Below are 24703 nucleotides of genomic sequence, written 5' to 3' on the forward strand. Positions count from 1 at the left end.
AAGACAAATATTACATTTTTGTTATTATTATCATCATCATTATTATATTTTTTTCCATAATTTGGAACTATACAAAGTTTCAAGACAGTGTGTCCCGTTTTCTGAATACCGAATCAAATCAATCGCAGCAGTCCATATACTGTATGTCCCTTTCGGGCGATTTCAATCTGGTTGAAAATGGCACAGACCGCTCTGACAGACTTCCATAGTAAGGCTTCAGGCACAGCAATGCAATCTCTACGGGTTCTGGGAGGGCTTGCACTAATGTATTTCCTCATACGTAACCTGGTGGCATTCACATGCTCCTAGGATGGTTTCACTTCCTGACCTGGAAAGTCGTTCTTTCAACTTTGTTTTTAAATTGTTTATTTTGCTTGAGAAGGACAATTTTCTCAACACACAAAGGGACATTTCATCTGAATTCAGTTCATGAGAAACATTCAAAATCAACATATCTGGTGATTCATGGTTTTCACTGGACAGGCAGCTGACAAAAAATTATGAAAGTATCTAAAGCTCAGGCAAATGTAGTGGAGTAAAATGGTAAAAACTTGCCTCTGAGATGTACTGTAGTAGAGTAGAAGCATAAAGTAGCATAAAATGGAAATATTCAAGTAAAGTGAGTACATTTAATGATTCTCATTCCCAACACTGTATTTATGTCTCCCCAACAGTTGAATTGTAAATAGATTTATTAATTGCACATTATCTGGCCACTGCTCTTTATTTTGCTCCAACAGATATTTGTCTTTATATCCAAAAGTGTCTTGAGGGTGAACTTATGTACACGTGGTACAATACATTATGACACTATCAGCTGATTAAGGTTCATTTACAGAAGTCAAAATCAAAACAGCTTCCCCCCTGAGAGATTTGGCAGGAGCTGCCACTGGTCTCGGGAGAGTTTTAACTCTCAAACAATGCATGCTGGGATGTCTGCTAAGACTGCTAAACCTAACATTCTAAGTAATCTGTGCCTAACATGATCATTGTACTAAATATTTCATATAATTAACAACTAATTTGAACTTGAACAACTATTTTTTTACAAAACATAAAAGAATAATTAATGACCGCTCAAAAGTTTAATTAAAGCTATATTGGGCTTACAAACGAGGAACGAATGAGGAACTTAACGCAGTATTGCTTAATATTAAGGCCCCTCAAATTCACAGTAGTCATAGGTAATAAGGTCCTTAGTAAGTACTTATAAGTGAGGGAGGGAAAGAAAAAGAGTGCACAGAAAAAGAAAAAAAACTGCCCTTCACCTGTTGTGTGTATTCTCTTCTTGTCTGTGATATATTTTATTCTATATTCTATTCTATATTCATGACATTAAAACTGTAGTGAAATGCTGGTATGATGTCCATATGACTGTCTACAGGCAGTTGGGTCTATTTTTGCAGAGAACCGCCAAGTGTGGCTGCTCTAACCCATTAACATGGACGCCAAAATGAAAAGGAGGACATCAAGCAGCGCGAGTGTGTCCAGCCTGTTAGTGAATCATAAGTTAATGATTTCTTCATAAATATCTGTGATACAAACTGACCATTTTGTCCATGAGTGGTTCCTGATACACTCTGAGTCAGCTGGTGAACAGTACCAAACTACTAACAACTCACCCATTACTAATTACTTAAACATTAGTTAATGTTTCTGTCCACCCCAAGGATTGATAATACTGAGTAGTTATTTAGTAGCCCCTCCTTACTTCATTATTATCTTCGTGGTGCATCATACTGAGGACTGAATCAATACTTCATGGGTACCTGTCCATTAGTTGACAGGTCTCCTTTTCTATTTTGTTCCTGATACATTTCTCACCCATTTCATTAACTAATCATTAACTGATCATGAGCTACTCATTTAAATTGGAGTAGGAGTTACTCATTCACTAGTGGTTAACTTGCTCTTAGTTCTTCATTCATTCCCCATTTGTTCCATAGTAACTGTTTAATCTTTTGTGTCCCTTATTGTTAAATGTTAACAAAATCTTATTTTTAATTCTTCATACAACTGGTTCTATCTCTGTGATAATAGCCTAATGCAAAACAAAGAATAGCTATCGGAAATCCCAATTGTGCTGGGGCAGGGCCTTTTCATGTTCTCCCAGTGCTTGCTCTCCAGTTTCCACCACCATGAAAATAATTTATATGTTAGTCAGAGCCCTTGACCCAGACACTGGCTTAGATATGAAGTTAGTGCCCTGGCGGCATACGTTTGCTGGCCACTGCTCCTCCAGGATGGGTTAAATGCAGAGAACCAGGTGGATGTCACTGGCAGACGTCAGAGGACTAACTGAGATTTGGATTTGGGGTTTTGTACCTCTCACTGTGAATGAAATTGTCTGTATTTCTCTCCTTCAATATATTGTTCTATCATTTCAGGAACCTTCTGCATCATCTCCCTCTGTACCTGCGTTGCTGGCATCAACTTCGAGCTTTCCCGTTACCCACGGTACCTGTACGGCCTGCCTGATGACATCGGCCATGGCTACGGCTGGTCCATGTTCTGCGCCTGGGGAGGTCTTGGCCTCACTCTCATCGCCGGCTTCTTCTGCACCCTGGCTCCCTCCGTTCAGCCAATACCACGATCCACCTGCCCCAAGTCTAGACAGGAGAATGGCACTGTCTGCTAAGAAGAACCACTGAACCCCAAATTAACAACAAGCAAACAGAAAAACTCTTCCATGTCTTCATCTGTCCACTCATCTCCAGTCTCTCCTGGTTACTGATTTTTTCTAAAATTTATGTGTGTGTTTGAAAATGGGTGTCTTGATGATCTGCAATTATGAAAATAACAGAAAAAAACTGAAGAACTAAGAAATATTATCAAAAATATGAAGTTGTGCTTGTTTTGTTGTTGTGGGGCAGATGCTGAAATGAACCATGACCTTGAAAGGTTTCAAAGGATATTCTGGATACGCTGAAAGACTACATTTTGGATTGTGAGTGTGGTTATAGCAAAAGAGGGGGAACTCAACATGGGAACTGTTTCTATTAACTGGTCTACTGTGGAGAACTCAATGAATCAGCAGTATTGGAGGAAAAGATCAAGTAAAGATCTTGCAGAAGTTTCTTATGGAGTAAGCCTCTTGAAACCTCGTCCAGGATAATTCACAAGGGAATGGACCAGACATGAAACAATATGACTTGCTGTGCCGGATCATGTTTAGTGGCCATCAGTTAACTTCAGTGATCCAGTTTCTGAAGTCCCTCTAGTTACTTGGCAGATGTGGGCAGCGAGGACATCTGGGACCTCCACTGTTGTACATTACTGTACAGAATATTCTAGCGAAGAGACAACCAGGAATTGTCATGTTGGACCATTTTCATTCTTGTGTAGGTGCATTCCATTCAGTCTGATGATCCGATATGCCATTTAGCATTTTATACATGCGTTCCTCTTTTATTCTAAGTGTATTTTCCTTTTTACTGAACCCATCATGTTGTGAACGAACTGTTGACCGAGCATACTTTCAGAGAAAATGTCGTGTTTGTTTAATTTTTTTCCATTCTGGTCATAGAGGTAAATGTGCGTGTATGAGTGTGTGTATGTGTGCAGAGGTATTGTTTTGCGGACTCTACTGAAACCAGTTGTAAAAAGAAAATATCACAATGACAAAGTGGAGCCCTGCCTTGGGGATGTATAAAGGCAGGAGCTTTGATGAACAAAAAGACATAATGGAGAGATGTAGTATCCTGTTTAACACAACTGACTTCTGCCTTGTCATCATTTCTGGAGATTCCCAACAGATATGGCAGATAAAAAGGATTTGTTTTGAAAGGGGGCGGCATGTTCAACTTTGTACTCTGCTGCCCTGAGCAACTGAGGAGGCTTAAGTTGTTGCATCTGATGAGAACGTGCTCTGGCTTTTTTTTCCTAGGGTTCTGTGAAGATCTGCTGTTTCTCACAGCATAAAGGTTTTCCTCCAGCTCTTTTTTTTTCTTTCACCAACAGCCAAGAACTGGCGGGGCTTTCTTTTTAAACAATACACTATCAAAGCACAAGGTTATAAAGGTGTCACCCTATCAGCCGAAAGACTAAAAAAGAAAAGGGAAAAATCCTCAAGGCCCGCCCACCAATCATGGGTCAGAAATCAAAATACACTCTTGTATGGGCCTGAAAACTTCTATGCACATTAGGGAGGATGATCATAGTGCAATAAATGGGCTATTTACTCAGCAGGACCAAATACAGCAGTTAGTTGTGCAGGCCGTGACAAAGGCACAGATACGGATATCCAGTCAGCCAAAGCTGAGCTTTCAATTCTAACAAGATGACATAAACATTGAAAGGGAGCAAGACCACAGCCTTTGTGAGCCTCCATTGGAACAATCTATTAAAAACCCAACCCAATCACCAGAATAAATTTTGGCAAAGTACGTTTCTGCAAAATCACAGATGTTTCTTTATGTTGCAACTTTCTTTAGGGTCAATTTTCAATTTTTTTTCTTGTCACAACACTGTGCTTATGCTCTGGTTAGGTTTAGGCACAGAAATCACTTGATTGGGGTTAGGAAAACACCATGGTTTGGCATAAAATACCTGCTGTGGTTGCTAAAAGCTCTGCTGTTTCAAGGTCTCCTTAAAAATGTCAAGTGGTTTCTTGTTTACAAATGATGAAACACTGTGGTTCCTCATCAAAAGTTATTAAGTGTTTTTTTGAATGGTGAAATGCAGATTCGAACTGCAGTCACTGACTTGGCAGCCTTGTCGCCTGCAACTTTAACATCATCCCATCCACCTCCCAACATGAAAATCGGGTAATAAACATGGAATGTGAACATGATATGACAAGTTTTGTGGAAATGTTAATATGGTTCTTGGCCTATGATATGTACAAATTTGAACGCATCTGTAGTTTGCAGAAATGTTGACTACTAATATTTTAACCTGGTGACTGGGCTGTGAAAACCACAGTAACCAATCCAGAACCAAACCTGAGCTTTGATCAATTCAACAATAATTCCAGTTAATTACAACTTGGGTCTTATTGTGTAAGCCCTTATCCCAGATACATGAGGAAGTGTCAACATTTTAAATATGGGGACCTGCAAGAAAGTCATCATTAGTCTTTCAGAGCAGTAGAGTGTGGGAGTGGGAGTTGTTGTTAACCTGCATTTACCTATGTTGAGTGTGTTCAGCAACTACTGTCAGACACTGCCTTTATTCTAAATTGAGAAAAGTCGAATAATGTCCTACCAGGGAAAAATGCTTAAGTTGCTAATATGCTTAATCTGAAGTGAACAACAAACAACAACAAAAAAAACAAAAAGTAAACACATCATGTACTCCAGGAAGATGAAAAGTGGACTTTTAGCTAACTCTGTCACATTTACAGCTAGTTAATAACGTGCTTTGTATCTGTCAATCAAAAATCAATAAAAGAAATACTTCAAGTTCAAAATCAAGCCCAAAGTGTTTATATAGTACAAGTGTAGATTTGTGTGTCCTTGTCAGCTAACATGTTATCAGTAGCCAACACTGCACTGGTTTGGGTCATTCTCGGTACATCTGCATTAACTGTTGGCTTGTTTGCAACCCGTCTGATCATCTGACTATTCATGTTTCTAGATTTCCCGGACTTTGTTGTATGAACGTCGCTGTGTTCCCAGATCTCAGAAATGAACGTGTGAGTGGAATTTAGTCATCAAATGATGGCCAAAACTTCAACAAAAAGGACCCAAGCTGTAATAAACCAGAGTTACCTGCGACAACAGTAACTCCCTGATCTATTGGCTGCTCTCAAACAACACATTTTGCTGCCCTTAAAAGATTGCAGTTGTGTTCCATATTATATCAATCAGCATCTCCCTCTGATAGGTCCATCTGATAGCGCTGTGTTTGTGTTGATCCTGGAACATCATAATTAAAGTTGCTCCAGGACCATCATTACTACTTATGAGAAAGTGACAGAAGACCGCATTTTGAGCAGCTATTGTCACTGAATGAGTTGAGTATAGGACTCTCACAAAGGAATCAGGGTTCATATCCCAATTGGAGCATATTATTACACTGTTGCTTATACTTTTTTTTTTTATGCCCAGTTGACTTATTCATTTCTGCTTCTTTTCAGTTTTCTGAAAAAAAATTTCAAGGAACAAAAATACTAGTTTAGGTTAATAGGTTAATAGGTCAATAGATAGCATCCATCACCATTCCCAAAACAACATGACCGTTGCACCGTAACAGCAATACACGTACCTCATCTTTGTGGTTCCAGTTTGGTTAGGTTAAGGAAAACATTCTGGTTTGGGTTAAAATCACTGTTACTTCTGTAACTTCCATTACAAATGTACCTGTGTTACTTATTACCTTATGTATGCAACATTATTTTACTACATTAGTAAGTTAAAAGAACTCACTGTTGACTTCTGGTTTCACACTTTACACGAACAGCAGGCTCCTGAATAGCTTGCAATAGAATTGCAGCTTTAATAACTATATACTCCAGCTGCAGAGATAGCAGCATAAGAACAAAGAGCTTTCATTTTTTATCTTTATGGTAATTTTTCTTATGAGGAGAGGCTGTAGAATACACCTTTTCACAATGTTTAACACGTGTAACTTTTCCCATGTGCATATTTTCCAGTCTTTTCTCTTAAGTTGTATGGCTTGTTCAGTTGCAATGATGGTCCTGGGGCAACACCAGTCTGGTGCAACAGTGGTGTGCTTTAGAATTGGCTGTCTGCACATGATGCACAAGTGGCCAGGTCACTCTTGAAAAAGAGATTTTAATCTCATTGAGATTTTAATCTTTTTTACCTAGTTAAATAAAGGCTATTTAAGTATTTCAGCGGGAGGATAAAGATAGAAATTGTGTTATTATAAATTATTCAGTAATGTAGTTTTGTTTCCAAATTGATTTTACAGTGACACTGTCTGTGGGCTCAAAAAATACTCTACTAGGAGAGTGGGAAGAAGATTAGAGCTCAGTGTTTCAGGCAAGAGCTGATGTGTGGGTAACCGGCTTTACTTCTTCAGTTCAATGAAAACCACTCTCCCTTTTGTACCTAGCCCAACCCTCACGGAGAGCAGGGTAATGACATGTGAGTCAGTGTTTTTAATAATAATGTAATTAATGTTATCTGGAGATATCAAACATGGTTCTGTCGATCAGATCTTTCATTTCTCATTAACTGAGGATAATCATGTTTTATCCAAGTCTGTTTCATCATGGAGTCATTCACCCAAGCCTTTAACAAGACTTCTTAGACGAGACCAGAGAATAAGTGACAGATCATAAACTGCGTAGGTAGGCCAAGACATAATATTATTATAACTTAATCTTATATAATATAATATAATAAAGTCATCATCATAAATTAATTATTCAAAAGGCCTGTCCTTTGATAACGACATATCAAACCATTACCTTTGATAATGTTCTAGAAAAGAAGAGCATCAAAGAATCTCACGAAAATACAGTAATTACATTGCTGCCCCAACATAATGGACCAATAAAGGATCAAATTCAATTTCAAAACAATTCTATTATACATCTACTGTATGTAACAGTATGTATTTATCAATGCCATCTATACAAGCCAAGGGTCATCTTAACTCTTCCAATTTAATGAAGATGGGTTTTTCTTTGCAATTATGTTGTATTTTTTCTGTAAGAGATGTTGCTTTGGAGGAAAAAAATAACATTGCAAGGTACTGCTTTTGTCTGACCTCTGGAGTCTGGAAGTAAAAGTGCAAAGCTGGCAGTACCAGCAAGCTTTTGATTGATTCATAAATAGATTTCTTTCAATTGTCAAAGAGGGATTTTAGCCAGCAAAACAAATAGGGAGAGTCTGATTTTTGGTAGAAAAAAAATTGATTTCATGGAAACTGAATCAGTCCAGTAAAAATGATTTTATTGCACATATCAGTTTGTATCACATATCAGATTTTTCTCTCTCATTTTTTCTGATAATTTTTGCATCTAAAGTTGCAGTTTATAGTTGGAGCAGCAAAATATATATATATACATATAGGGCCGGATCTACTAAAGGTTTGCGTGTATTAAAACGTGTGCAAACTGCTTGCACACGCAAAAAAATGTACAAACTGATTTACTAACAGTGCGCAAAAAGGGTTGCATCTGTCAAAGGTGCAAAATGGCGCGTCTGCATTCAGTTAGTACGTTTGCAGCAATGAATATGCAACATGGGGTGTTTACACGCAATTGTGTGTGTTTTGGGTGGAGAAAATGTAAATATATTAATTTAGCACACGCAAAGTGATTTATCAAACCGGAAAGCAATTTTGCCAATAGAAACTGCGTCTATATTTAACACGTCTCAAAGGGAGGTGCAAACGGTTTGTATGCGTAATTGCGCACACATGTCTGCCGTTATTGTTGCAAGAAGGAGTCGCTGAAACAATGGAAGGAGACGCCGAGAGCGCATTTTTCACCCTCGTGTGAACATTTTTGGGATGAATGAGGAAACTATCATTTGATTAGATATCGCCTATCCAGCCTTGCCATTTTGGAGCTGTTGGAGGGACTCAGAGCGGATTTGGAGCCAGCTACGAGAAGGAGCCACGCAATACCTGCAATAACAAATCTCCTTGCAAGTTTACTATTATTATTATATTTATATTATTATACGCCATTTTTTCTTTTGTTCTTCTTCTGATGTCTTGGTATCTCCTTTTCACTTCTTACAATGTTCGCCTGTTTTTTCCAACAGCATTAACTTTTTCACCGATTTTCTCCCACACGGCGTTCCTTTGCACGACCGTCAGATTCCTTTGCTGCAGCTCATTGAAATGTTTATTCGCTTCCTCTACCAACACTTCTAATTCCAAAGGGTCCAATTTCACTTTGCGCTTTCGCTCTCTCAAACTCGCCATGCTGAAGATCATGAAACACGCTAAACCCACATTTAAATAGGCGTGTCTCCAACACGTTTGCACCTGTTGTCATTAACGCAATCCCTCTTAGTAAATCGCCCGCAAACCGTGGTTCAACCCCACACGCAAATTTCTAGATTGCCCACGCAGATTAGTACAAGCAATTTGGGATTTTAGTAGATCCGGCCCATAGTGTATAACCTTAAGTCAGTTACAGTTGATGTCTACATTACAACAGCAACAATACAACAATGTCTTGGCAAAGGCTGTTCAAAATCAGTTAAAAGTGTGAAGTGTTTTACATGAATTACAGTTTAACTGAGCACATTTACAAGTGCGATGCCACAGCAGTATTGGCTTGGATTAACCAATATATTTATTTTATTTCATCCATTACTGACCATTAGTGTGGAACCCCAAAGTGTTCAATAGAGAGACATGTATACAATATGAACAAAACCAACAATTTATGAGTTAAGTAAATATATTAGTTATAAGTATATTATTAAAACTCAAGTTAACAGTTTTATTTTAAAAATTGATTTGTATTTCAATTGGGCATTTTTTCCAATGACACATATATAATGACACTTGTCTAGTTATATTTCATAATGTCAGGTTTCATAATGACACACTTTATTACATAATGTCAATTTCTGTTTTTAGCCACTGGCTGACAAGGTAGGCAAAGTTGTGAGCTTGTTAGCTAACAGGAGCTAAATTGCTAGATTTGCTAAAGAGACAGGGCACATGTGATTGGCTGAAAAGGAAGAGAGCGGCGATAACACCACCTACATGGAAACTGAAGAGGGAGAATCTTTATTTGTCATATACAGTCACACTCAGTAGAACATAGTGAAACTTGTTCTTTGGATTAAGCCCACCCCTGAGGAGCAGAGGGCAGCCACCATGTGGAGCCCTACTCCAGACTAAAGCCAGTTCTTTGGTCCAACTGGAGAATTAACCTCTTTTATTACACGGGTCTATTGAATGCTGCTCTCTGATTGGTCCATCGCTGCGTTCTACGGTCTGTTATTTCTGTATAATGACCGTCGTCAAGTATAACAGACCGTTGCTAGGGACGGCGCTCTGATCCGCCCCGGCAACATATAGCCACATAAGCCAGACAGCTGGACTTTCAACGCGTTACACCAACCACAGCATAAGAAGCACCGCTGTCCAGCTCCTCTCTCAGGTCGGCCTTGAAAGTGAAAGTGAACGCGAACACTTTACCGAGCAATCCTTGTCGCTGCTGAATCATTGTGGGTGATTATTTATCATTTTTTGCGTCGGGGTTCCATACAACCTGTCGGGGTTTATTTCTCCATAACAACCTCCGAACTATACATTATCCCTTACATACATGCTTTTTAAAGGTGCAGGAAACCGGAGAACCCTGAAGAAATATGCAAACTCCACAGAAGAATGCCATTATGAAACAAAAACAGACTAATGAGAAATGGTTTAAAATACTGGCAATTAGTGTTCAAATAATGTTTATATATTTTACATACCTTAGTTTATCCATATGACTCATATTGTATAATTATGTTTTTTTTATTTAATTTTGCACAACTTAAGCCATCATTTGTAGGATTTATCGCCAGCTTTTGGTAAACACACTGTTCAGAGAGTACGTCAGACCGAGAACAGAAGAGAGATGGGCAGCAATGTAAGCTGATCAGTACGTTTTCATAGGTTCCCAATCCCACACCCTGCTGGCTGTTATTTGCACAACTGCCTGAGGTTGATGCCCAAAAACATCCCAAACACAGCAAAATAGTAAGAAAATACAGGCAGAGGCCAAGGGTCTCTGCAGACACAAAAATCCCTACACAAAATTCTAGTGGCCCATGAGTGATAATTGAGAGGGAATACTTTTGTATCAGTCTATACATTGTTTTTTAGGAAAATCCTGCATGATGCCTAATATTGGGCTCCATACATGAGCTCTCCATCATAAATCAAACGATTGCTCATGCTCTCTTTGGCTTTGTATATGGAGATGGATGATTGGCACAGTCAGAGAAAAAGAGATATGTCCTTATAAATCATGTTTGAAAATAACCAAAAAAATCTCCACCAACCAAAGAAAAAAAAAACACTCAAAACATATTGAGTAAATATTGGCTATTTGACCAATAGGATGTCAGATTACGACATTTCAGAAATAGCTCAGACTGACAGATTGAACCATGACTCACCCAAACAGCAGGACTCAATTCCAGCTGTAGGACAACTCATCAGGCCAACAGCTTGGGCAGAGCTAAGTGAAAGCCTCATCATTTCTAAGCTAACTGATGAAGAAATACAAACCAGAGCTGAAGTAGTTTGAGGACAGAGATACTGCACCTTCCATTGTGGACAGATGTTGAAAACAAAACTGCTCTATCAACCTTTAACATCAGTAATGTGTCTGTTGAGTAAACATAGGAGAAAATTGAATTGTTCAATTGTGGAATGTAAAATCACAAAATAAATCTTGGTGTGTTTACTAATGCTGTTGGTTGTCGTGCATTTTGATGAATTGAATGTTTGAAGTGAGAGAGAGAACAGGAGATTAAAGGGATACACAGAGTTTTAGGCAAATGGTTGGCAAAAAAAAGAGTTGTTCACCAAGAGTGAAAAATCCCTTCACAGGCGCAAACCAAGAATCATTTGAGAATGTTTGCCTTCACATGGCTGACTGGTGATATGAATAAAGATCTTAAAACAACTGTATGCCAACATACATGGGCTACATGGCAATTATTGTCAGGAACAGTCTGCCTAATGGAGTTAAATGTCATGTCTAAACTCAGCTTCATGTTGTCAGCTTGTTTGGCCAATTAGCAAAAAGGGGAGTCATTTTGTTGTTGAAAGCATGACATAGTCACTAGTGAATGTATAAGCACGCCATTGCCAGGCACAGTAGCGCTTAATTTGCTCTTGACATTATCTGCAAGCTGCTACCTCATCCGCACAATAAAGGTAACTGGCACACACTGAAAGCATTAGAGATCTGTCCTTTTAAATGCTCTTACAGGAAATGTGGCTGGCCTTACATGCAGATGGAAACCATGAGAGCATCTAACTAGTCGTGAGACAAAATTAGTTCAAAACCAGCTCCCACATGAAGGAAGAGAACTGACTCGGCTGCTTGTCACTGAAGCGGCAACTTACTCAAACTCACCCAGCAGACATGCAACATCAGGTTGTCAGTACTGTCATTGTGAAATGTTAAATACCCGCTAAACAAATCAAATTACGAAACTATAAATAAAATAAATATAGGAAATAAAATGTCAAATGGTATTATTTCATTATTTCAAAATGATTCAATTAGTTACAATTACATAATGGTTACAAAGGGGAAGATCCATGCAATCAGGTAGTTTTTGCCCAATTCCAATAAACTCTTTGTAGTGCTGGGACCCACAGATGAAGTCATTCACTGTGGATTTCAAAATGGGCTCTGAACTGAACTCAGTTTCCCAGAATTCCCCAGTCTTCACACCTAGGTGCAAATTCAGCTTTGAGCTACTATTGGTCAGTGTGACAGACCCCTCTCTGACCAGCTCCTTCCTTTGTTCTGGCTCTTCTCCTCAAGTTCTCTTCTCCAAGCTTCTCTCCACTTCTCTCCCCACGGGGCTGCCTGCCCTCAAGTTCTCTTCTTCTGGATTCTTCTGGGCCTAACAGTTGCTGAGAGCTGCAAGCTACATTTCCAGCAGGCCCAAAGAACTTCACCTCACTGCAGCGACAAGAGGTCCTGATAGTGTTCCATATCAGTTAGCACCAGCAGCTGCGACACAAAGCTTGCCAGCTAACTCCACAATCTGAGGGACACCAAGCAAGTTAGCACCGAGCTGCTATCCCTGCAAAGGAAAGGAGCAACCAGGTTCCTCCCCCCGCTGTCTTTCATCAGGTCTTGCACAGCAAGAACAGCATTGTTCAACATTGGAATCCCAACCTTCTCCTGCTTGGCTCATCAGCCAAGGAACCACCAGCACCTTTTCTTCAAAGACTGGTTGAACTGGGCCTAGATAGCATAGCATAGCATGGCTAAGCATAGGACTTAAACTCTGGTTGATGTAATGCACATCTGTTCAATCTATGTGTTTGTTCACTGTTTGGTGTTATTGTGATCTCAGGTCAGGCTATTGGTAGGTTGCTTTGCTACACAGCTAATTTGACGTTAGTTGAATTATGCTTCACACAGACTTAGGGTCTTTGCATGCAACTAACCATCTTCTATAACCTGGCATCATGTCAAACATACACACACACACACTCCTTCAGCCTGGAGCATATCACACCCACATGTGATATCAGTGAGCACATGATGCGAGAACCACCATTGTTTTTGTTCTGCCAGACACACACACACACACACACACACACACAAACACACACACACACACACACACACACACACACACACCTGTATATTTTACATGTTAGTTAGATTGTGTGTTTTCATCTTTGTGTTAAATAAAAGACTTTTTGAGCCTTCATGCTGTCTATTTAATAGTGTACAAGGGTGACTGTTGCCAACCTCTACTCTGTCAAGAACTTCAAAATCCTTCGACCATTACAGCTGGTAATTTTGGTTGTAGTAATTAAGTTAATTATCAATCAGAGTTACAAACAGTTTAGTATCTTTTCTGAGACTGATTTGTTGGATTGGCTATCTTTTCCCTTCTTCAAGGGTGGTGCCGAGGTGATCTGATGTGAACTGGATCTTATTATTAATCATAATAAATAATTATCCCTGATAATCATTAATTATTATTGATTGCCATGAAGCACTACATGATGGTGCCTCGTGTGATGTGAGCACAACAGTAGTTTATACAACCCTGATTCTAAAACAAAAAAAAAAAAAAAAGGTGAGGCAAAACACGGTGTTTGATAAAGCTGAACTCAGCTAAACTCAGTTCATCATTGAGGACATTTAAATTTGATCATTATGACTGAAGTAACAGGGTGCCCTGGTAGCTAGCTAGAGTCCTCAGTGGCTAGTGGTTTGACTCCATTTGATGTGATAGTCTTTGTTCAGCGGGCATTTCAACTTTCCTCCTTAATATCATCAATTCCAGAGCTGTGTGAGATCACCTTTTAATGCCAGAAGGAGTCACCGCAACAAAAACTCAAAGGGGAACATGAAGTCCTCCGACTGGAGAATAATTAACATTAAGTCAAGCATCTTCTGACAATGTAAACTCAGTGAAAGCTGATGCTAACACTTCTGTCAAAAGTCAGTCTGTTCACCTTGCAGCCATCTGGAAAAAGAAACAGAGGTTCCAAACTTCATATTAAGGTCCACCAAAACAAATAACTCTGCATGAGAAGCATAAGAGAGCTTACTGAGATGAGGAATTAAAACATCCATTAAGATAAACTGAACGAAATAGGCCAGCAGATAGTCAGCACGAGTGGCCAGCACAGAGAAGGGTTGATGATTCGCAGTATCATCCGAGACATGGAGACCCTACAGAAGGATGCAAAAGCTGCTGACTGAGAAGTTTGAGTGATACTGATGTGGCATCCCTAAATTATCTGTGGTGACTTCATCTGACTTGTTTTGGTCATTTCAGTTTGTTTTTGGAACATACATATATATTGCTAGCAACTCATATATGGGAGAGGAGAAGATCCACAAACTTGTGGTGTAGGACGGTTGACTTTTGGGATAAAGTTAGTACACAATTTCCAACATATCTTTAAGTCTAAGGGTTGAATCTGTCAAAACCAATACTCTACTGTGGCTACTGTATCTTTTACAAACGCTGCCTGTGGAAGTAACAACCCAACAGTTCATGGAATGGGACAAACTCATGTCCAGGTAAGTGGAATGGCTGAAAGCTAAGGATTTAAGATAAAACCTTACAACTCAAAAGAGAACAGGGAAATATGATCCTCATGCGACCAGTGGCAGTCCTAGCTTGCATGAAGCCCAGGGCAAACCTCACCTTCATGCTAACTGGGCAATTTTCATGCTCATATTTATTATTTATTAATAACAATACACTGCCCACACTGTCTATAATTACACTGTTTATATTTGTACATATTATGTAAAGACAACTATATTACTCTTCTTACCTTTTTATTATATAGTTTATTTTTTACTATTATTATTGTTTATTGTTAGATTGAACTGTCCTTTGGCTGCTGTGACGCACAAATTTCCCCGTTTGCAGGACTAATAAAGGAATTCTGATTCTGAATCCCCTGCTTCACTGCTCCCCGCACCAGTAGGAGAACTGAGGTCCAGAGGTGAACCTATTCCATCCCCACCACCCCCCACCCCCCTTCCACAACCTCTGTATATGAGACGCACGGCAACATGACATCATTGACTTGACGTGTAAATGAGCAATATAAAAACCAGATGAAATGAATGCAAACAAATTTAAGGCAGCCGGTACAGGTCGGCACCAGGGGCGATCCGCCGAGATAAGCCCAGAGGCGGCTGCTACAGAGCCGGTTACTGTGGGCAACTGTCCGCTCTCTTTTTTTTGTTTGTTTTTTTTGCGGGTGCTCATGCCGCCCCTCCACAAATGCCGCCCTGGGCAGCTGCCCATACTGCCCATATATGAAACCGCCCCTGCATGCGACACTGCCTTAGAACAATTGTAAAAGACATTGATTTGGCAAACTCAGAGGATGGAGTCATGAAAATTTCTGAATACAAAACAAAAATTTTTTCCAGGATATACAACTGTGGGGTAATGAGTAAGTAATGAAACTGAAAGTAAAAGAGTCCATCCTGAAGAAGATTAGCATATGGGTTCCCCAATGCAGTGGAAAAGTTATTATTTGGAGGGAATTTTGATGTAAAAATTTTGATTTTTCATTACCTCTCAGCAGAAGAGACACAGGACCACTCATTTTGAATGTTGAAGGGAATGCCAGGCCAACAGTGCCCTGTCCTGGCTGCTCACTGGAAGACTGTCCACCTGACGATAGAGTGGGTATTCAGAACCACTGTCCCTTTCAGATCTGATGTTCTTTAGCTATGTAAAATCCCACAAGAGACAAACTCCAAAGATAGAATTCTTATGACAACTTTGCTGGTTGCATGTCAAAAAGCCATATCTCATACCTGGCTCCCTTGACTAAGGACTCGTTCATCAAACCTGGAGATTCCCTCAGAGTTCATCAAGATAAATTTGCCAATATATGGTCAAAACTTGAATATAACCATTGCTTCCAGTTGTTCTATTCTGTTTTGTACATAATTCTGTTTGGTACCAGCGAAATATAACCAATGGGGAAGGAACCGGGCAAATGTTCATCTTGCATTTTACATACTTTCCATTGTTATTATTTCACGGTTTTTTTTCCTCTTCATTTGTGATCCAACTAGTCAAAGTGTGTCTTTGAGACTGAAAGAAAAAGCAAAAGATTTCTATGGATAATAAAGATGTCTGTCTCAGTGACAAATCTAATGGAAATGGATGTGAACCTGTATATTTTCTTGTTTTATTTTTATTTTGCCGTTTTCACACACAGAAAGAAAAAACATTCCTTGACATAGGACCTCCCAAAAAAATTCTAGAAGGTGACAGCCAGTCTCAGCAGAGCAGGATCAGTTGTATGAAGACATTTCCTATGGTATTCTATTATAACTCAGTTCCATTACTCCAACCCATATTGCTTAAACACCTAAATATAATGTAACACAGTTCCACCGTCCAGCAAAAATGTCCAACTTCATTTGTAGGCTTGCAGTCATTTGTTCCATTGTGAAGACCTGTATATGTCTCTGCATCCATTGGGTTATTGTTGGTGGTTTTATGTCCTTCGAGTTAACATTTATCATTTTCTTGGCAATCAATAAAAAAGCAACACTGATAATGATATACCCTTAGTTGTACTCTGATGTTGTATCTGGGTCCATCTTGTTTCCTCATCATTTCTAATCCATGCCACTATTGCAGTTAACTGTGCAGCCCAATTGTAGTATTTAAAATTCGGCAAGACCAGGCCTCACTTATCTTTTGACAGAAAAAGAGTTTTACATCTTATTCTGGGTCTCTTATTCTCCCAGATGAATTTAGAAATTAGTTTATTTAACATATTGAAGATGGAGATTGGAACTCTTATAGGTAGTAATAGCAGAATCATTTTTATCATCTCAACGCTACCTAATAGAGAGAGAGGAAGGACTTCACAACGTATCATGTCACTCTTTATTTGTTTAATTAGTTTATTATAATTGGCATCAAATTATTGCGTGGGATGGGGTGTGAGTTTAACTCCTAGGTATCTAAATCCCTGTCTGGTCCAATGGAAAGAGACATCTTAATTTAATTGTGTAGGCCAATTCCCTGATATCATCATTACCTCTGATTTGTTTTGATTAACTTTGTATCCTGAGACCTCTCCATATTTATGTAAACTTTGCATAAGTGCTCGAATAGAAGTAAGTGGGTGTTTTATAAAAAACAAAATATCATCCGCGAACAGAGCTGTTTTATGGATTGACCCTCCTTCACCTGCTTTTTCTTGGATCTGTATATATTGGCATATAGCCTCTGCTGAAGGTTCAATATTAAGCACGAAAAGGATGGGTGACAATGAGTCGCCCTGCCTCACACCACTTTCCACCTTAAAAAATTCAGAACAATGACCTTAACACTTACATTTGATATAGGGTCTTTGTAAAGCAAATTAATCCAAGTGGTACATTTTTCTCCAAAACCCATTTCTAATAGGGTTTGTTCAAGAAATGACCAATCAACTCTATCAAATGCTTTCTCAGCATCTAAACTGAGAAGCATTGAAGGTTGTTTGTCCCTCGCCACTATTGACTGTAGGTTTAAAGCTCTCCTCACATTATTTATTCCATGATGGCCTGAAATAAATCCTGTCTGTTCTGATTTTTTTAATTTCTTTATGTAATTTTGTCTTCTGGTTGCTAGAATCGAAGTTTATATTTTATAGTCTACACATAAAAGGCTTATGGGGCGACAACTAGTACACTGTAGGGGGTCTTTTCCCTCCTAATGTAGGACAGTGATGAAAGCTTCCAACCACGATTTTGGGGGTTGTCCTGAATTTAATACATACTTATAAACTCTACATAATACAGGAGAAAGATCATTTACAAAAAAAAAATGTAATATTGTCCTGCGCACCCATTTATTCCAGATGATTTGTTGTTTTTTAGTTTAGTAATAGTTTCTTTAATTTCATCTTCTCTAATGGGCTCAACCAGTTTAGTTTCTTAGATTCCTGATCTTGAACTTTTGCAAAAGCGTCTGACATTTCCTTAGGGTGGGTCTCAGTCTGAATAGTCTCTGGGTGTCTAATTTTAGGGACTATATGAGGCTAGATTGGGCTTTCTGAAGTTGAAAAGCCAACAGCCTACTAGCTTTATTTCCCATTTTATAGTATTTTCTAATAATGAACCTAAGAGCTCCCTCTTATCATTTCTCATCCAATTTCAACCTAACTTCCTTCAATTTTTTAAGTACCTCTTCTTTTCTGTATTGCTTATGTTCCCTCTCTAACCTTTCCATATCTGCTCCTTATTCTTGTTGTTTCGCAAGCCTTTGTTTCTTTAGTCTAGACCCTATGGAGATTAATTTCCCCCTTATCCTGGCTTTTCCCGTATCCCATGACACTGAAGGAGAGACCATATCACCATCATTTAGAGAAAAGTATTCAGATAGAGCTGTTTTTATTTCCTGTTTTATATGGGTGTCTGTTAGCAGTGAGACATTGAGCATCCAGTATTTAAGACAATTGTTTGACCCTAGATTCATTTTCATAGTGACAGGACTGTGGTCTGAAGTTGTTATTGGTTCAATTGTGCTATCCTTTATTTTAAACATGTTTTTTTTTGGGTTTTTTTAAATAATCTATCCTCCAATAGCTTCAATGTTGGGACATGAATGTAAAGTCTCTACCCCTTTGGTGAAGATGGCACCAGACCTCTACTAAACCCAACTCTTTCATCATGCCTGATACATTTTTGGACATTTTAGATTGAGGTCTCAATGTTATGGGTAGTTTATTGTTTAATATACAGTTGAAGTCCTATAGTAGTTTATACTCCCCTATGAGTATAATCCCCTCTCCTTTATCTGCCACCAGAGCTGCAATCTTTTGAAAGAAATATGGGCAGTCTTCATTTGGTGCATATACATTTAAAAATCCCATTCCATTTTTAATCCCACAATTGTTCCAATCATCATAACATAACAACCTCCAGTGTCTTGGAAAATGTTCTCATTATTGTAGTATACAGATTTAGATAAAATGACAACACCTCTTTTTTTTTACTCTTTCCACATGATGCACTATAGACCTGGTCCCCCCACCCCATTTTTAGTTTTAGTTGTTCAGGAAAGTGAGTTTCCTGAATCAGAGCTACCGAACACTGTAAGTTTTCTTGTCTGATAATCTCAGATATAATTGTCAAAACAGGTGTGAAGAAAAGTACCAGTCATTGTTTGACCAATCAAAACTAGTTTTGTATGAATACTTTGTCTCATGGACTGGTTCTCTGACTTGGTTTAACTTTGTCACAGGAAAAAGAAATGTGTGTGTAACCTGAGGCTTCATTCGATTGCAGAGAAGGAGAATTAAGTAGCAAACTCAACACACTTATTGGGACCCATAGATGAAGTTGTTCATTGTGGATTTCAAAATGGACTCTGAACTGAACTCGGTACCCCAGAATTCCCCAGTTGTCACCCCTTGGTGCAAAGCCTGCAAAGAGACCGAGTGTTTTTACTTGGTACTTGGTCAGGGTGACAGACCCCCCACTGAGCAGGTGGTCAAAACTCCAGCTCCTTCCTTTGTTCTGGCTTTTCTCCACCTCTCTCCCTACGGGATTGCCTGCCCCCCCAGTTCTCTCTCCAGGATTCTTCTGGGCCCAACAGCTGCTGAGAGCTGCCAGCTGCAGTTCCAGCAGGCCCAAAGAACTTCACTCCTCACAGCAGCGACAGCCGCTCAATGGTGGGCGGCCATTTACAAGCTTGGGTTGGGTTGAGAGATTATCATAAAACTATCATAATAATGATAGTGGTGATAGTAGGACTCAAGCAGGACAACAGCAGCAGGACCACCATCCATAGCAACCTGCAAGAATGTGGGCACTCTCCCTGTGTTTCACTCGGAGTAACCAGGGACAGAATTTAGCTCCTCTGACTTAATATCTGGTGCCAAAAAAGTCCCTTCTCTAAGGGTTGTACTTTCTGATGGCCCAGAGAACTACTGGAGTGGACTGGAGATTTTGCAACTGAATGCTAACGACACAGCAGGCATACACAACATACATACATACATTCACACAATAACCAAATCCTTCCAATAATGAGACATGTGTTGTTGTTTCTTCACATGTCCCTGTGATGTGTTTACCAGTTTTCAGTCTAATTTGCCTAATATTATGTTCCATATAGCACAAATATGGAAAGGATACTTTTAGTTCCTATTGTTCTTGTGGTCTCACATTACTGGAAACTATTTGTTAGCGACATAGAGGTAATAATTACTTTACCAAGCTTTCTGTGCACCTACTGTATTTTTCCAGGATATACAAATGAATTCTGCTGTGCCACGTTTTAATTGCATGAAGGCCCAAAACAGGCCCAAACCCAGACTCAAACATCACAGCAAGCAACTGCATCCATATGATTATAAACAGTCAGTAGGTACATGTTTAGATTAACAGGAGGACACCTGGGGAAACACGTTGAAAAAAAACACACAGACGTCAACATCATGACGTGTACCGTCATGCCTCTTGGATCCGCAGTGCCGGAGTGCTGTATGAACTGACACACTGGTGCGGCTTTACAGTGGAGCTGCTTGGTTCAGTGTGAACAAACAGAGGCGGAGAAATGGTGAGCCTTCTCTGCAGAGATAATGCGTAGTCTCTCTGTGAAAAGGGCTAGTGACATCAGTGAAGTGAGATGTCTGAACTATCCACTGCCATACCACCAAACTATAGAGCAGCTTCCCTCATCAGGCTGTGAGACTCCTCAATTTATCCTCCACACTTTGTTCCAGTATGGTGGATTTGCTCCACAGTCCATACAAATAGTATTCATGTATTAATTTTGAACCAAATCCCACATGGAGTTAGATCGGATCACAGTCAACCCCACACCTCCAATGAGCCTCATTAGATAAATGTTTTACATATGTTTGTAATCTATTCTCTTTTAAAAAATAATCAATAAAAACAAAAGAAGAAGAACATATTAGAACATCCTCCATCTGGTTCTGGTTCATCTGGTTAGAAATTGAAGTTAATACTAAGCTGGCATGGGTGCTATGATATTTGACTAATCACTACTTTAAATGTAAGATGTTTTAAAATAAAGCAAATACTCCACTTTGTCTACATCTGGTGGTTTAAAACATACAACCTACAAGGGAGGACCTGCCAGGACCCTTCATCTCCAGGCCAACTTGAACAGGTGACGTTATGCTTTCAGTTTGAGTTGGCACTCAGACTCACTCAGAGTGAATACCATTAGCTTTGGTCATTACAAGCATGAGAATCCCTATTACTAGTTCAAATGTAGCAACATTTCTTTTGCATGCTCAGAAATTCTTGATTCTGTCTCTTGTGAACAAATCTAATTCTGTTCTTATAAGTCGCTGCCTGTGTGCTCTCTGAGGTTTACTGACTGAATGGTGCTCAAAATGGTTTTGTGCTCTCTCAAAACTTTTGTCGTCAATATACTTTCACAGCAGTATAGCTCCTTACTGTCTACCAAAATACAGCCGGAAACAGCATCTGTCATGAAGACTGTCTTATCAAGAGACATCTTCAATCATTCTAAGCCATCACATAAGTCAGCTGTTGTTATTCCAAAGCATTTCTCTAACACACTCTCTTGGCATGATGAGTGACAGTGCAGTACTTTCAGCAGTACTTTATCATACGATACATTCAGACTACAGCTGTCAATCCATTCAAATACCATGATGGTCCATAGTTAACTCGCGATAATCACAAATTAATTGCACATTTTTTATCCCTTCTAAATGTACCTTAAAGGGATAATTTTCAAGTTTTAATACTCTTATCAACATGGGAGTTTGTCAAATGTATGTTTATTGTTATTGCAACAATCCAAAACACTGACAAATACTGTCCAGAATATTCTCCAGAATACCCTCAAAGGTACTGCATGCTTAAAAAAATGTGCTGAAAGCATAACATGACAAACTCAAGCACAACAAGCAACAACAGATACACACAACTCACACCACTCGGATGCAGTAAAGTCCACTTTGCACTCCGTTCTGCTGACCTGCCTCTTGCTACATCTATTTATCACTGCCTTCACAGCACCATGTGCTCAATAGTGCAGTTTCGCTTTTCACCACAAGATGGCCCTTCGACAACAGTCAACAGCCTTTCCAACAGTCGTCTTGAGGAGAGTCCAGACTGTTACCACTAAAGGCTGGGATACCTGCAGGGGTTGAGGTAACAGTACATTCAGAGACAACATTTGAAATTAAATAATAATAATAAAAAAAACAAGTTAATAAATGACATCCCTTTTTTAATTGCTAAATGCTCTATTAACCCATCTCTTCAAAGTTAAATAGATGCTTGGGGATTTACTATTTTGATATTTCACACAAAAACAAACAAACAAAAAAAAAAAAAGTAGAACAATAACAGTCACAATGTTAAAAGAGTACTTCATTTATCTAGCATTGCACTCCTTTATCATTGTCAGATCTTGTAAAATTCAGTTATAAGATGGGTCCCATTTCCCCACCAACAGAGCAAGATTTAGACTATAAACACAGAGACCACAACGTGGGATGAGATTCAGCCTGAGCCTGAGCCAGACTGGTCTGAAGCTGGGTTCATGAGCATCATTTGGCATGGGTTCAGATTGGAGGGAAAGACTTGCTGTACTGCGTGTACCTTGCAAATACCATGAGACCCTGACGCAGAGTTCACACTTCATTTTTGGAGGTCGCAGATGAAAGTCCCCAGGTCTGAGGAAAATGTCCTACCTTGGCGCTTGCGAATCAGCACTAGATGCTGCGTGTGAATGTGATCTGAGAGCTTGTTGATGTCTTGCTGACGCACAAAAGATGTCAAACAGGCTAAATATCTGGTCATGTCAGGGAGGGGTCACGGGGCCATGCAATGAGCTACAGCCAGTGACAGCAGACAGGAGCTGAGGGCCTGAGAGCTATGAGTGACATGCAAACAGCCAATTATTTAACAAACACCACTCACTAAATGCCTGACAAATGTACTGCTCATCCAAAACAAATACTTGTGCATTCTGGTGGCACCCCAACTATAAACACAGCATCACCATACCAAAAAACAATGGGCCTTATTCATGAACCGTTCTTACGAACAAATTTGTTCTTAAGTCCCACTTAAGAAGATTTTACTAAGATTGTGGCATTCATGAATTTTTTCTTATCCAGGACTTATTCTTAGGTAAGAACAAATCCTACGAACACTCAGGAGTACTCTTACGCACATTTCAGTGCCGACATGTTGGCATGGTTGTGTTTTCTTCTGTCGTGCAGTTCAATAAAATACAATATTACAGTGATAATTCTGTCATATTTATTTATTTATTTATTCATTTCATAATTTTGGTAATTTACAGAGAATTTTAAATTTTAAAATAAATTAAATGTGCCCATGATTTAACATTAATCAAGTAAATTGGAAACCATGCCATCAATTAGTAACCACCCCCACCCTATTTATACGTGGCATTTCTCCATCCAAGGCCCGCAAAACAATGGCATATATATTGCTGCTGCAAGAGATTGCTGATCGTGCCCTACGGAGGGAGCGAATGTTTCGGGATCACATAGATCTTTTTTCAGAGAGCAATGAGTTCCTCTTTGGACGCTTTAGGCTCCCACGACCGGTTCTTATAGATCTATGCAACCACTTGGAGCCAGCACTTCGGAGCCACACACTTCGGTCCAACCCTGTCCCCCCGTATGTGCAGGTACTGTTGACCCTCGGCTTTTTGGCCACTGGAACATTTCAGCGGGAGCTGGGGGACAGGGTGGGCACATCACAGCCATCCATTAGCCGCGCTCTCCCTCGAGTCGTGAATGCAATAAATCAACTGGCCACCCAATACATAAAGTTTCCATACACAGCAGAAGATCAAGTCGCAGTTAAGAGAGGATTTTATAACATCACTGGCCTCTGTTGTGTCCTGCACAACATCGCTATGAAGCGTGGTGTACCACTTCCCCCTCAGCCACAACACCGTGAGGATGTGCGTCCTGAGGCAATGATGGGACCAGACTGCAGGCGTGCTGTTCATGTTCGAGCGCAATTAATTCCCCGCTTGTGAAGAAAATGCATTAATATCACTTTCTCAGTCTAACAGTCTAATTCACTTAAAAAAAAAACCAAAAAAAAAAAACAGACCGGTTTCAGTGTATATCTTTCACACATTTATTTTTTAAAATTCTCATTAATTTCTTTGAGTGTGTTGGATATGGTTGCGAGTGATGAGGCAATCTTATCCAGTGTGTCAGCTATCCTTTCCTGATTGGGAGGAGGGCTCTGTCCGTTACGCAAGTTGGCTCTGCGGGACTTCATCTGTGAATAAATAATAAATCAAGCCATGGTTGCGACCCTCAGTCCAATACTAAGACGTATTTTGATCTCAACACACTATGGTAAACTCCTGCGGGTACACCTTTTAAATAAAGCCATTATTCCAGAAAATAAATAAATTACCTTCTGATTCCTCTGGAGTAGCAGCCGCACAGGGAGGGGGTGACAGCGTTGCCTCGGGGCCCAGGTCTGTATCCAGACACTCAGCCGACGGTACTCTAAAAAGTAAGGTGGGAAAATTTCAAATTTTTTCAAATTAAACTATCAATTAAA

The 24703-nt window shown here is 39.5% G+C and overlaps 1 protein-coding gene and 1 long non-coding RNA gene across 3 annotated transcripts in view; both read left to right on the forward strand.

Moving 5' to 3' along the window:
- tmem178bb (transmembrane protein 178Bb) overlaps positions 1-4792 on the forward strand; it is a 139116-nt gene extending 134324 nt beyond the window's left edge. For both annotated transcript variants that reach the window (XM_084346298.1, XM_084346299.1), the window contains one exon: positions 2388-4792. In XM_084346298.1, the coding sequence (XP_084202424.1) occupies positions 2388-2638 (251 nt within the window). In that variant the 3' untranslated portion in view covers positions 2639-4792. The remainder of the gene's footprint in view (positions 1-2387) is intronic.
- Positions 4793-5502: 710 nt separating this feature from the next.
- On the forward strand, positions 5503-11345 carry LOC311252772. The gene is made up of 2 exons (XR_014621580.1): positions 5503-10342; positions 10594-11345. It is a non-coding gene; the product is annotated as an uncharacterized lncRNA (long non-coding RNA).
- The last annotated feature ends 13358 nt before the right edge of the window (positions 11346-24703 follow it).

Source organism: Pagrus pagrus (genome assembly GCF_965226575.1).
Source record: "Pagrus pagrus genome assembly, chromosome: 23".
Classification (NCBI taxonomy): domain Eukaryota; kingdom Metazoa; phylum Chordata; class Actinopteri; order Spariformes; family Sparidae; genus Pagrus; species Pagrus pagrus.